This window comes from Podarcis raffonei, chromosome 3, assembly GCF_027172205.1.
Source record: "Podarcis raffonei isolate rPodRaf1 chromosome 3, rPodRaf1.pri, whole genome shotgun sequence".
NCBI lineage: Eukaryota > Metazoa > Chordata > Lepidosauria > Squamata > Lacertidae > Podarcis > Podarcis raffonei.
This window is the reverse complement of record NC_070604.1, coordinates 69,925,781-69,940,094: the sequence shown is the minus strand read 5'-3', so window position 1 is coordinate 69,940,094 and position 14,314 is coordinate 69,925,781. Positions and strand designations below refer to the sequence as shown.

General features: G+C 40.6%; 1 protein-coding gene across 2 annotated transcripts in view; it reads left to right on the top strand.

Annotated features, from left to right (window-relative positions):
- The window catches only part of NOX3 (NADPH oxidase 3), a 34,149-nt gene extending 20,827 nt beyond the window's left edge, over positions 1-13,322 (top strand). For both annotated transcript variants that reach the window (XM_053382239.1, XM_053382238.1), the window contains 6 exons: positions 2,320-2,412; positions 3,016-3,269; positions 7,688-7,850; positions 9,389-9,535; positions 10,782-10,906; positions 12,474-13,322. In XM_053382239.1, coding sequence (XP_053238214.1) covers positions 2,320-2,412; positions 3,016-3,269; positions 7,688-7,850; positions 9,389-9,535; positions 10,782-10,906; positions 12,474-12,600 — 909 coding nt within the window. In that variant the 3' untranslated portion in view covers positions 12,601-13,322. The remainder of the gene's footprint in view (positions 1-2,319; positions 2,413-3,015; positions 3,270-7,687; positions 7,851-9,388; positions 9,536-10,781; positions 10,907-12,473) is intronic.
- The last annotated feature ends 992 nt before the right edge of the window (positions 13,323-14,314 follow it).

Genomic DNA, 14,314 nt, shown 5'->3' with positions numbered 1-14,314 from the left:
TCTCAAGTCCAATAACTGTTTAGGAATGTCTCGGTAAATTTCCACCCTTTTCTCTTGTATCACAATTGAGTTTTTGAAGTGTAGGCCTAATATTTTATCTCTCTCCTCCCTTGATCTCAAAGCTATTAGGCAGTCTCTGGATCTATCTTTTCTTACTAATCTTCCCAACCGAAAAGCCGATACAATTTTGAAGTCACTTTCTTCTTTTAAGTCCCAGAACTTTGTAAACTCTGTTGTCAAAAGTCCTATTAAGTCTTCTTGTTCAATTTCTGGGACTCCCCTTAGTCTGAGGTTGGTCTCGCGATTTTTCAATTCCACCAGCGAAAGATAGGTTTGTTGGTCCCCTATCTGTTTATGGAGAGGCTTGACTTCTGCTTTAACTTCCTCGACTTCTTTTTTAGCTAATGTTGCAATTTGAACGGCTTCCCCTGCCAGTTTACGATTCTCTTCTGTTGCTCCTTGCAATTTTTCAATTGCTTGGGTATGTTGGGAAACCTGATCTGTCAATTTCTGGATCGAGGATGTTGCTTGGTCAATTTTTGTTGATTGATTATCAATTTTTTGATTTATTGCTGACAATTGTTCCAACACTTGTTTCAGTACTGCCTCAGCTCCTCCTGCTGCCATATCTTCCTCTTCAGATTTTTCAGGCTTTTCGGTTTCTACTTTTTGTGTCGCAAGCACAGCTGGAACTGATAGTCTACGTCCCTGAGTTAAAGTTGTTTGCAAAAGCTGTGCTTGCTTTTTTACTTTCTCTTTCTCCTTAGCTTCCTTAGCTTTGGCTGCTCTTGTCTTTCCCGTGCCACTCATCAGTCAATGTTCAAGGTCAAATGTTGTAATCCCATGGGAAAGGCAAGCCCAAAATTGAAAACAGTCTATTGAGAGAAGGTAAACAGAGAAACTTTTCCCAGGCCTCTATATTCCCAATGTCCTCTAGGGGGAGTGCCACCAAAATTTTAGTAAGAAGAAGGTAACTTTTCCACGATTAAAGTCTCTTTGTTCCAACTTTAAAAACAATTTTAAAAGCAAATTAGTTCCAGCACGCTAAGAAAAAAGTCCTGCAGAGCACTTTTAAACATGTAACAAAGTTCCAGCAAGGTGCCTACAGTTATATCCACTTCAGCTAGCAGAGCTCAAAATTACACTCTCCAGTTACAAAAGTATCAGGAAGCTTGCAACAGTTCCGCAGTTTAAACAACTTTACCCGGCCACCCGGGAATTTGGGGTTAGAGTCTTCCCTTGCCCCTTGGGGGACCGCTCCAGGTCAAATTTATGCTGTATTTATTCTTTAAAAGAAAAATTCAGATGTGCACGAAAGTCCCAATTTAAAGCTTTAAAGCTTCCCTGTTCACAGCGCTTTCCGCTCTTTAGTCCGTCTGCTTTGATCTTGAAAGCAGTGCCGGAAGACGGACTTCCTCTTTCTCGTCTCCCGTTTTTAGCCGAATTTTCCGAATTAATTTGTAGGATCTTAGGTCCTTACTCACGGGTTTGATGTTTCAGCCCGATGCTTCTTGGAAGAAAGGTCAGCGCTCATCCGTGACAGCCGCGCGGCTTCGCCTCCGCAGAAAGAGCGATGAACCCACAGCACCGCTCCCCCTCCTTCACTCCGGAGCCCCTTACGGGGTTCCTTTTGTGATTTCGGGGTCGCTCCAGGTGCCCGCCGGGTCCCACGGCCACGGACTCACTCTGCCCGTGGTTTGTCTTGATGGGTTGCCGCTGCGCCGTCGCGAACAACCCTTTTCTGCGGTGCCCCTCTTCAGAGCTCGAAGAGGTCCGCCATCACGGTTTCGCGCCGCCTCCGGAAGTCTCCAAGAGGCTCAGTGGTTTAGACCACAGCTCCACCCACGGCCTTATTGCATTATTGTAACACATTCTAAGTAGGGCTTTCTTTGCACTTCCCTTGGAAACCTAGTTAGTTCAGGAAGATGCAGCACAATTACTGACCGGAGTGACACCCTGTCAGCATATTACACACCCTGCTCAGAGAGCTGCACTGGCTTCTGTTTCATTAGTGGGTTAAATTCAAGGAGTTACTATTAGTATTTAAAGCCCTTAAGAGCTCCATGGGCCATAAGTTTCCAATCCCTGTGGAAAAGATGGAAACCTGCATTCTCTTCTCCGTCAGTGGGGCAGTGGAGTGTTTGGCAAGCACTCCTCCTCTTTGCTTAGGAATTTTGGGTATATTGCCCGCCTTAGTACGTATCCTCTTTGAAGGCAAGGTGGAGATGGACTGAAATAACATAGTGCCTACAGTGGTTTCTGTCAGAAATTTAAAGCTTATATATGCATTAAAACTTCTCTTTATATGATCCCCAACAGGCTTGGAAGTGGGTCTTATGCCCTGTGATATTGTACATCTGTGAAAGAATTATTAGGCTCTGGAGGTTTCAGCAAGAGGTTGTCGTTACAAAGGTGTGTATGTCGTATCAGCTTTATTATCTGTATTAAAATAAAAATGTATGGTTATATTGCTTCATCAGTAGAAAGTTCTGTATTCAATATTTTGTTGGTGTATTGCACATTCTGTTCGTGGGTTCATTTTCATTTCCATATACATGAGCATTTCAATATTGCCTTACTTTCATAATGCTGTTAAGGAAAAAGTTTTCCTGCAACGGCAAGTCTGAAATTGAACTGCAAGGTATGCAACATCATCACCCTGTGAAAAATATGGAAGTTCTGTGGCCAGCAAAAAGTCATGCAACCAGGGGCAAATGGTAGCTAATATTTGCCCATTTAAAATCAGCTGAGTCACATCTATTATTACATTCCTTGTTGATGCACAGGACTATTTTGGGGTTGCCTTTCAGTGGTAGAGCCTCTGCTTTGCATGCAGGTTCAATCCCCAGCATCTCTAGGTTGGGTTGTGTGAGTTCCTTGCCTGAAACCCTGGAAAGAGCCACTCCTGGTCAGTGTACACAATACTGAACTAGATGGACCAATGGACTTGGTAGAAGAAAGCTCCTTGGGTTCCTAGATATATTGTGTGCTGATTGACATTTGACTGTGGCTTAGGTGGTGTCTCATTCCTCTGGAGTTCTGGAGCTTCATATGAAAAAACGTGGCTTTAAGATGGAGGCTGGTCAGTATATCTTTCTCCAGTGCCCCGCTATCTCACAGATGGAATGGCACCCATTCACTCTCACTTCAGCCCCAGAAGACGACTTTTTCAGTGTACACATAAGGTCAGTCGGGGATTGGACAGAAGCCCTTTTCAGCGCCTTTGGAGCAGAGGAGAAAACCTTTCAGGAGCCCTGGAAGCTGCCAAGGTTTGATAACTAACTGCAGTGTTGCATACTTGTCATTTTGTTTTGATTAACTAACAATTTGTGAAGGGTTTTTTTCGAAACAGAGTATAAATTATAATTATAGATGTAGTAAAACACAGCATTCTCAAAGTCTCACTGGCAGGAGGAAAAAAAACCCCATATATTAATGTTTTCCTTCAGGAGGACTGCTTAAATCATGCTACTTGGAAAAGATATTGAATATTATTTGATATGCCCATGATCCAGCCAAAACTAAGCACTTTGACATTCCATGGTTTTCAGTAGGAAAGCTAAGCAACTGTTTAAGTCTGCAACTGTAAAGTTCATAAAATGCTTCACTTATAGGGGAAGGGACAGGTTTCGGGGGGGAGCAGGGGGCTTAATGAAATCCACAGATCCTACCTCCCAATTTTAGCAAAATCATGTCTCTCCATAGTTTTCTAAAAACAGTAACACAAAGGCAATGCCTCCTTCCCCTGTTATTCAAGTAGTGGGAGTAAGTCCATTGAACTCCATAGCATTTACTTCTGAGTAACTATGTATGCTTACCACTATGCTGCATGGGAAGGAAGAGGATAGATATTTTAACTAAAAATCAGAAATGTTTGTTTTTGCTGCAATGCCTATAAATAACCAAAGGATAAAAGAGATAAAAATAAATCACCCCCAGATTGGAAGTAAAACTTTTTGAATCTACTCTGGCTCTATAGCCCGTTCTTATTTGCTTGTTAGCATACTTGCTATTTTTTTCCCCAGCTTTGCCATAAACTTTCTTCATCCTTCCTAATCATTATAAAATAGTACCAGCAACTTAACAGGGTACCTGGGACAAGACAATCTTTGCAGCGTGTGCTGGATGCTGGCATTTTGTTCTCAGGAAGTTGTTCACAAATCTATCTTTTTCCCGTCTGCTTGCAGCTTCCTAAAAGTTGGCCCATGTCATGCAACCTGACGCGATATCACGATTCATAAAAACCCCACCAGTCAGGGATACCTTCTGAACTGAGGTGCAGTCTAGAGAAAGTTAAAGGGGCCTAAGGACCCCTGATAGGAAATGACCAGGTTCCAGTGTAGGAAAGGGACTGGAACTCAGAGAACAAGGTTTGCAAGGAGTGCCTTGGACATCTCTTGTTAACAGTATCAGGTAAAAGGTGGAGGCAAAGATGACCTCTGCCTGAGATCCTAAAGAGCTTCTGCTAATCAGATTGGATCGGGGTGGGGATCCCTCTTCAGGCCTCCTTCCCTCATGGATAGCCTCCTGAGTAGGGTGGAAGGACCAACCAGTTTTGGTTCTCTCAATTTCTCAATTTTCCAATCTTTTTTTTTTTAAAAAACACAAAACAAAAAACCACAGACATCTTTATTGAAAATTAGGACTGGTTGCTCTTTTTCGTTTTCTCTCTTTTATTTATGTATCACCCTGTTTAGTGGACATATAATTATGTATTTCTCCATGTTCCAATCTTAAATTCAGCTCTCTGCATTTCTGCAGCAACCTGTAGAAAATCCCTTAGCATTTTAGCATGAATATCTCCTACTAAACACATTTTGCCATGCAGTTTTGACTCATGGACCCATTCTTGCAAACAATCCCCACCTAATATAATGCATTTTTGTATGTTATTTTCATAGATATCTTCATTTTTATGCAGACTTTCCCCTAATATATGCATTGATGGGTTGGAGAACTGCAAAATTTGGATAAATGAGAATTCCAAAGGCTGTTTGCATTTTGTTTTGGAAAGTGTGAGGCTGATAGATTTGGCTTTAAACGCATAATGAATCAAATTCCCCTGCCATCCCTGTTCCTGGGGGCCACATGCATGTAGTGGGTGGGGTCAGAGCAAATGTAGATGGAGCAACAGGTATGACTCTTACCCTTGTACAGTAAACATCAGAGATTTTGACATAGTGTCGCATCCCCCTTCCCACACCCAAATCTTTCTGTCATCCTTTCAGGCTAGCGAAAGGCCTAATTATAATTCAGTGAAGCATTTCAACCAGGGAAAAAGCTCTTGTAAAAGGTAAAGGGACCCCTGACCATTAGGTCCAGTCGTGACCGACTCTGGGGTTGCTGCGCTCATCTCGCTTTACTGGCCGAGGGAGCCGGTTTACAGCTTCCGGGCCATGTGGCCAGCAAGACTAAGCCGCTTCTGGCGAACCAGAGCAGTGCACGGAAACACCGTTTACCTTCCCGCCAGAGCAGTACCTATTTATCTACTTGCATTTTGACGTGCTTACGAACTGCTAGGTTGGCAGGAGCAGGGACCAAGCAACAGGAGCTCACCCCGTCGCGGGGATTCGAATCGCCGACCTTCTGATCGGAAAGTCCTAGGCTCTGTGGTTTAACCCACAGCACCACCCGCATCCCTTTAAAAAGCTCTTGAGGAGGGCACAAAACAGGGCCATTGGGGCTGTAGCCTAAGACTAGAGCTGGCTTCCTCAACCTTGGCCCTCCCCTCCAGATGTTTTGAGACTACAATTCCCATCATCCCTGACCACTGGTCCTACTAGCTAGGGATCATGGGAGTTGTAGGCCAAAAACATCTGGAGGGCCGAGGTAGAGGAAGCCTGGACTAGAGTGTGTGTGGATTGGGAAGGAATTAAGCTTAGGAAGAGGGCCTGGAAAATGGCAAGGCCTGCTGTTCTCCAGCCTTGGATTAGACAATGCTGGGCTAGCTGAGCAAATAGTCTAAGATAGTATAAAGCAGCTTCCTGTGTATGATTAACTATCCTTAACTTCTTTTTTTAACCAGATTGCCCCAGAGAGGATTAAAATATAAACCCTATATATTAAATCCAAATCCTGAATTTTAAGTCTTCTGAGTTTATGTCACTAAACCACTTTTTATCCAATGAATCAGGGATTAGGTCTTCAAAATATCCTCAAAGTAGAAAAGATGTTAGATGATTTTAAGCATGGCATTTAAGAAAGAACAATGGACAGTCGGGCACCAGTCATGTGCATTCAAGAGCAAGTGGCTCCGTAGGAAAAAGACTTACCTAGCCAGGAGGACTGAGAAGCAATGTAAGAGAAGGAATCTCCCTTCCTGAATTGGTGGCAAGCTCGTTTTGCTCTGAATGCTCCTTTTAATGCAGACATTTTCATATATTTATGAATTACATGCTAATATATCTAATTCTATCCCCACCCTCACATTTTTCATTCCTTCACCGCATAGCAAGAAGTTTTCAAACTGATTAAAAACATTGCAAAATTAAATCAGTTCCTCTGTGCCTTGATTTGCACACTATGGAAAATAAGACTTTTAAAGCAGGATGCTTTTTTTCTTAAATCATAATTAAATATGCAAATACTCTCACTAAATTTGGCCATGCAATTAAGTCACTAATCAGATTGCCGGAATCCTTAAAATTGCAATTGCATGCTTAAATAAAATGGCCAGAGCCCTTACGCACATAGCCCTCCTGCTCTCTTCTGCTAAATAGTTTCTTTGATAGCAAAGCAGCACTCATGGAAAACTGTGCCCTTCTTCTTGTAACAAATATAACCAAGTCATCATTTTGGAATGATTCTATTTTGTCCTTTAACATATTTTATTTACGTATTTATTAAAAATTATATCCCACCGTTCTTCCATTTACCCATGACAGTTAGTAATCCGTATATTAAAATAACAGGTACAGTGGTACCTTGGTTCTCAAACTTAATCCATTCCAGAAGTCTGTTCCAAAACCAAAGTGTTCCAAAACCAAGGCACGTTTTCCCATAGAAAGTAATGCAAAATGGACTAATTCATTCCAGACTTTTAAAAACAACCCCTAAAACAGCAATTTAACATGAATTTTGCTATCTAACGAGACCATTGATCCACAAAATGAAAGCAATAATCAATGTACTGTACTATAAAATAAATAAGACAGTATTGTAGATGATAACAATTAAAATTATCTTTTTTTTCTTACCTGCACTGATGATAGTCATTGTTTAGATAGGTTTTTTTTTTTATTCATTTCCACAGTCACACAATCAATCAATCAATCAGTAGCTGAACTGGGTTCCACACAGTCACAAAAACAAATTAACCAAAAAACCTCAAAAACAAAAACACAAAATAAATAGCAAAAACAAAAGCGCCCAACTTAATCCATTCCAGAAGTCCGTTAGACTTCTGAAATATTAAAAAACCAAGGCGCAGCTTCTGATTGGTGCAGGTGACCTGGAAACAATAGCCGACAGTCGCATCGGATTTTCAGCTTCCGAAAAACGTTCAGAAACTGGAACACTTACTTCCGGGTTTTTTGGCATTTGAGAACCAAGACGTTTGAGTACCAAGGCGTTTGAGAACCAAGGTACCACTGTCTTAGAAAAATAAAATCCACAAACTTAAATCAACAAAAAGAAAACTCTGAACAGTGGCAGACTTCTAATTTTAGCTGAGTGTTTCTTGTTACAGACTAGCTGTGGATGGGCCCTTTGGAGCAGCAGCAACAGATGCGTTTCAGTATCAAATTAGTGTCTGCATTGCAGCAGGAATAGGAGTCACTCCTTTTGCTTCCATTCTGAAATCGATTTGGTATAAGTGCTGTAATCTAAGCACAGGACTGAGACTGGAAAAGGTAATCAGTATTGTGGTTAGATATTTCATTTGCAAATATGCTTGCTCATTTGGGGGATCATTTCAGTAAATAACCATCATGGTTGTACTAGCCACTTGCCTTCCAGTTAAGGTCCCAATTCTGTTAACTTGTGGCATTCTGTGTAAGGGAGGCAAAGCTGCCTGGCTTTTTCCTAGGCAAATCCTATCTGTAGCTGCTTATTCTTACCTTTGTTCAACACTTAGCTAAATGGCCCATAGTATTAAGATTCTTTGGGAGAAGCTATGACTGTGGTGTGATGCTGCTTTAAATGTATGGCGCAGATGGGGCCTTCAACTCTGCATAAATACGTTAATATGATTCTAGATATTGAAAGTTTTAAGTCTGGGCTATATTTCACCCAATAGAACATATGTATTGATTATGACTTGAACTTCATAGCCTAGTAAAAAAAAAAGTAAACAGACTTCATTTTGTGCTGACCCTGTTGCATTATCTTCCTTCTCTGATGTACACTATATTGGTCAGTTTGGTGATATAACCCATATCCTATTTTCATGCTAACCATTCCCCCACTGGGGTGGGGATTAGCTTTATTTGATTCCTGAAATATGGTTGTATGGCCTGCATTTAGTAATATCTAGTGGCTGGATTGTTGTTGTTTAACTGTGTCAGTTGGTATTCATGATGCCAAAGTGCTTGTGCCCTGCTAGTGATAGGGGTTGAGGTGAATTATTAATTCATTTCCATTCCTCCCCACTTTTTTCCAGTTCCGCATGTGTTCCACAAACAAGGTAATGCGTTGAGGGGAGGTGTCTGGCCCTTGTAAAAATGCTGTGAGGTGTGTCACTGAAACTCCCATTTTACTGACAGAAAACTGATAGTAATTGTACATGAACTCCTTATGAAAATTAAGTCTAAAAAGCGGTGCAATGTAGCAGCTAAGTGTGTGAGATGTAGTCCAGGAAGCTCCTAGTTTAAATGTTACTTCAGATGTGACTCATTAGGTGGGCTTAGTTAAGCCACTCTTCTCAGCCATCTGCAATATGGATAAAAATAAAGATCTACCTCAGTGGGTTGTTGTAAGAATTACTGAGGTAAAGGATGTGAAGTGCTTTGAACACTTAAGAAGTGCTATAGAAATGTTGGTTACTATTCTTATATTGATTGCCAAAACTTGCCAAATTTTTATATTAGTTGCCAGAGCATCCTGGCTTGTCAGATATTTGAACCAAATCTCCCTGATACAAGTCCCTCGTGCTGTCATATTACTGGAAGCAGTTTAGATGGAGCATTAAGAATGTCTACATCTCAGTGCCTTAGAGGCAGTGGCTGTGATTTTCAAAAATCCGTTTAAACTGTATATGAATGACTGCTGGAGTATGTTTAAAAACTCTACATCGTCAATGCTGGATAGAAAATCAAGTATAAATTTACACCTGAGCACAGTAGCCAGCTATAAGATTAGCTACTTATCTCCAAATAAATAATTTAAGAGCCATATAGGACGCCCGATGAAAGCTTGCACTTTGTTGAATTGTTTTACTTTCCCTTGACAGGTTTATTTCTATTGGATTTGCCGAGATCCATCTGCCTTTGAGTGGTTTGCTGATCTCCTGTGCTTGCTGGAAGCACAAATGGCTGAGAAAGGGAAAGCCCATTTTCTAAGCTATCACATATTTCTTACTGGCTGGGATGAAAGTCAGGTATAAATGAAATCTTATGGGACTGAGTTACTGAATCTTACTTTTCCAGGACTGCAGCCTAAGGAACAGTAATCAAATGAATGCCTAATCACATAAAGCGTAGCTTCCTTAGAGTGAATAGTTGTAACATTTGTCTTTTGAAAGTATTCATTCCAACTATATTTACCACGGTAGTCCCAGGTACACCACTTGATGCCAGGTTCTCTGCAGATGCAGGAGCACCCAAGCCCTGGCAGATTGGCAGCCAGATCTGCAACTGCTCCCCAAGTCCTCTTCTCTTTAGTTCTTCTCTTGCTCTTTCCTCTCCCTCCCTCTTTCCTTTTCCCCTTGACTCTGCCTGCTCCCAACCCCTTATGGCAGTGCCACCCTGTCCACTAAATTTCTGTTTATGGCACTTCACAATTTCTCCCACAACTTGTACATTCGTCTCTACTAACTATTTTGGTTAACTGAAACAGGAAGGCACTGGGGACGGATTTGGGGTTATTTTCTACCTATACATAATTTGGGGTTATCTTTCAGGAGTTTGATGACCAGGGCAAGTACTGTGCAGTCTGCTACACAAATTGATGCCACTGTGATAATAAAGAAAGGAATGCAAGGTTGGAAGCAAGGGATAAGGGGTATGAATATGCAGCTGGGAGATGGGGAAAGAGAAGAGGGAAGGGAGGCATAGCTACAGAATTCCATTATCTCTTGCTGACCTTGAGCAGATGCTACATGATGTATGTAGCTTAGCTACCCATGTGAATCTGCTTGCTAATGTGGAAAGTCTGCATGCCAGCACCACATGCCACTCATGAGATTGGGCAGGTCCACAATGGATGCCGATTACAGAAACATCCACAGAATATTAACATTTAGAGCAACAATACCACGGTCATAACTAATGAAGATGTCTTATGAACTGTAGAGTTGGGACCACAAGGGTCATGTATAGTCCAACTCCCTGCAATGCAGGAATCTTTTGCCCAATGCGGGGATCGAACCCATGACCCTGAGATTAAGAGTATCATGCTCTACTGACTGAGCTATCCCAGGAGAATATGAACTTGGAATATAAATCCCATCAGCCCAGCCAACATGGTCAGTGGTCATTTGGAGGGCATCCCTGATCTAGACTTTTGAGTGCCTCTTTTAGTCTGTCCCTCCATATTTTAGGATTATAGCCTTTCCTTTTTTACTTGAAGGTGATGTTAAACTTGCTGGTTCTCAAATAATTACCTTTTGGTTCTCAACAATACAGGCTACTCATATTGCCTTACATTATGACGAAAAGTTGGATGTAATTACTGGTTTGAAACAAAAGACCTTCTATGGACGACCAAACTGGGACACAGAATTCAAACATATAGCAGAAAATCATCCTAGGTAAGGCAAATTAGCAAGTAATGTCATTATACTGAATTTTCCCCAGTGAGCTAGGTAGGGAAGAAAAATTGTACCACTTTATCAATAACACTTTCAATAATAATTTGAGCTGAGTTCTTATGTTGAAAGCATCTTTATGTGTAATAAAACTTTAGATGAAGAAATCTTGGATAGACAATGCCAATAAAATCTAATTTTTGGACAGGAGAATCTAATATTTGAAGTATTAAAATATCTTGGCATTTGTCCAGCTATAATTGAAAGACACAATCCAATTATTGTTCAGCACAAAGGACAAAGTAACACTAATTTCCCTTGAAAATGGTTATTAAAGAGATAAACAGTGAGCCCTTTTTCTTACGATATCAAGGATGTGTTTGTTCCCCAACATAATTGGCTGTGGATGTAAAGACAATGCTCTTATGTTATTAGTTCATCTCAGCTTGAAAGGTCTAAGTTGAACTCTAGAGTTTTGCTAAGAAAAGCTTAGAAAAGGCTTATTTCTTCCCAGTAGCCTCTGAAGCAGTCACTGCAGCTTATTTTGTCTTCATCACCCAGAAAAAGGACATAAACAAAAATATTTTGTGGTTTCTTAACAGCAGTAGGGGTGTGGTAGAAATTCAATTCAGTTTGCATTTAAAGGTGAATCTATGTAATCTGAAACGGTGTGTATACCAAAATGCAGCCATCATTTGAAATTTTCATTTCTTCAAATTTTGCAATCTAGTTCTCCAAGTAATTTATACAGTTTGCATGAATATGCATATACTAATGAAAGTAACATGTGAAAAGTGCATTATCTTAGGGCAGATTGCTTTGCAAAAATGTGTATATTAGGCAGAATTATATACAAGCATGTGTATACAAGCAATACAGTATTAGGAGAAATTCACACTGAAATACTGGTGAATTTTCATGAAAATGTTTTCTTTAATTACAAGCTGTTGTGGAAATGTGGAGAAGTGAATGTAAGACTGGAAGAACTAGAAATTGAAATTGACAGACCCATCAGTCCCTGTTTAGCAGTGCCCACTATTTACCTGCCAGTTGACCAATAAGAACGTCTTTTTAAATGAGAAAAAAAATGCATGGCAATCCTCTGTATGATTACTCAGCTATAAGCACTACTGAGACAAGTGAACCTTACTTCCAAGTAAGGATTCAAATGGAATCTATCCAGTGGACTACCTAATCCAGAGATGCCTAACCATTTACTTGGGAGGCCACATGAAATCAGCTGTGATACACAAACATGACAGAATATAAAGTCTTTGTTTTCAAGTCCATATAGTTCATGCTTTAAAGGATTTTTTTCCTATAAAATGTTTGATGCATGTTTAGCCCTATGACCCTTTTCAAAGGGTGATTTTCAGAAACAGACAAAAAAGCTCCAGGGCAGTGCAAACTTCATCTTGCCATTCAGTGTTCTGACAGCACCCCCCAAATAATGGTCATGAAGCTGGAAACATATTTCCCATGCTCTGTAATAAAGTTGGTATTACATATTATTATTCCCCCCCTTTCTTTCCTTCTGAAATTAATCTGGATATCTTGCTTTTCTTGGCAGCAATAACATTGGTGTTTTCTTCTGCGGACCTAAATCTCTGTCTCAAACCCTTCGAAAGAAGTGCAGCTGGTATTCCTCTGCTGATCCAAGAGGTGTTCAGTTTTACTACAACAAAGAAAGTTTCTAGAATCTAGACCTTTTGAAACAGAGCATTTGGCATTCTGTGTTTAGTAGAGGAATTTGCTTTGTCCTTAAATTGCAAACCTGAGATTGCTTAGAGTGAGGGTGTGCTTTAAAAACAACAGCGCAGTAGTGGAGAGAAGTTCTCACCAGCTCAGTAGTCCCACCTATTCTGAGTTAGACAAGTGCTAAGCAAACAGGTCACCTGAAAAACAATCTTCCCCTCTCCTCTATGAGCATTAGGATTAGCAAATGGGACTTGGCTGTTTTTCTATCAGCTTATGGTAACCTGGAGGTGGAGTATTTCAGTGGCAGCATGAGTGTTGTAAAATGCCCTCCCTGCTGAAATATGAGAGGTCCCAGAAGTACCTGTTTAGGCAAGTGTTCCTCTGAACTTGATTTTTTTTAAAACTGCTTCAGTTGTTGTGCTTTTTAACTGGCTTGTTTTATTGTGTATTTTCATTAGGGATGTTTAAATGCTCTGGTGGAATTGTTATTGTGTATTTTAATTATGTTTAAATTTTATAATTGATTTTATAGCTGTAAACCACTTAGAAGCCATTTTTTCATATAAGCGTTATATAAATCAATAAACAACAGCAGCAACAACAATAATAATACATATAAATGCTAATACATTTAGATCATGCTTAGAATAAAAAAGTGATGGGCAGAACCTCAGTTCTCCAGTCCCACCATCTAGGCACAGCACATTAACAACAACAACAACAACAACAACAACAACAACAATTGTACTCCATTTGGTGGTCTGGATGAGAATCGGGTTTGTGTGGTAGTGAAGATACAACATGTGTTACTATTGTGCAGTTTTTATAGGAACAAAAGAACCAGACCTATCTGTCCTGTAAGGTCTTCTGTAGAGTAATATAGCCTTCTTGGTCATAGATACACAATCTCATGAAACTGAATCAGTTACAAATCTTTATAGCGTGGAACACAAAGCTTGCAAGCTCAGAATTATTAAGGAGCACTGGGTCTAAGTTTTTCTGAACCTTGTTTGATCTTTAACAATAAAAATGTATTGTTCAAGGCTTCCCTGCATCCCCCGCCCTTTATTATGTATTTCTTTACAGCATTTATATCCTGTCCTTTAGCCAAAAAGGCTCTCAGCACTGCTTACAGAAATCAGTTTCAGGTCCTTCTCCTCAGGCTCATAATCTACAAAGACATAAAACACGAGGAGGGGAGCAAGCTTGTCACACAAGATAGGGTTGCCATATCTTGAAGAGCAAAAAAGAGGACAGCCTGAGCCAGTGCAAGCCTGAGCTGGGAAAGAGGTGTGTGGGTGCCTGAAATGCCTGAGCCCCCAACCCCCCCCAAACCAGACATTTCCTTTAAACTGTAAAAATCTGCCCAGATGAGTATGTTGGCGCTCAAAAAGAGGACACGTCCGGGTTGCCCCAGATGTATGGCAACCCTACACAAGAGCTCCAAATCTACTTTAATTGCACAACCTGAATGTGCCTGGTATGTGATTGAATGCCACCTGAAAATAGTAACAGTCTGGAAGTGCCCCTAGATCCAGATTAGTTACCTTCTATGCTTTCAGACTGTTCTGCTCCCCCTTTTTCTCTCTACCTGATTCAACTCCATCTGTTTTTAGATTCCAGCTGAGATCGTAACATTTTTCCTACTCAGGTGCTTTGCTCCTTCCCTCCTCTCCCTGTAAGTTCTGTTTTTCTTTACTCTGGTCATTGATA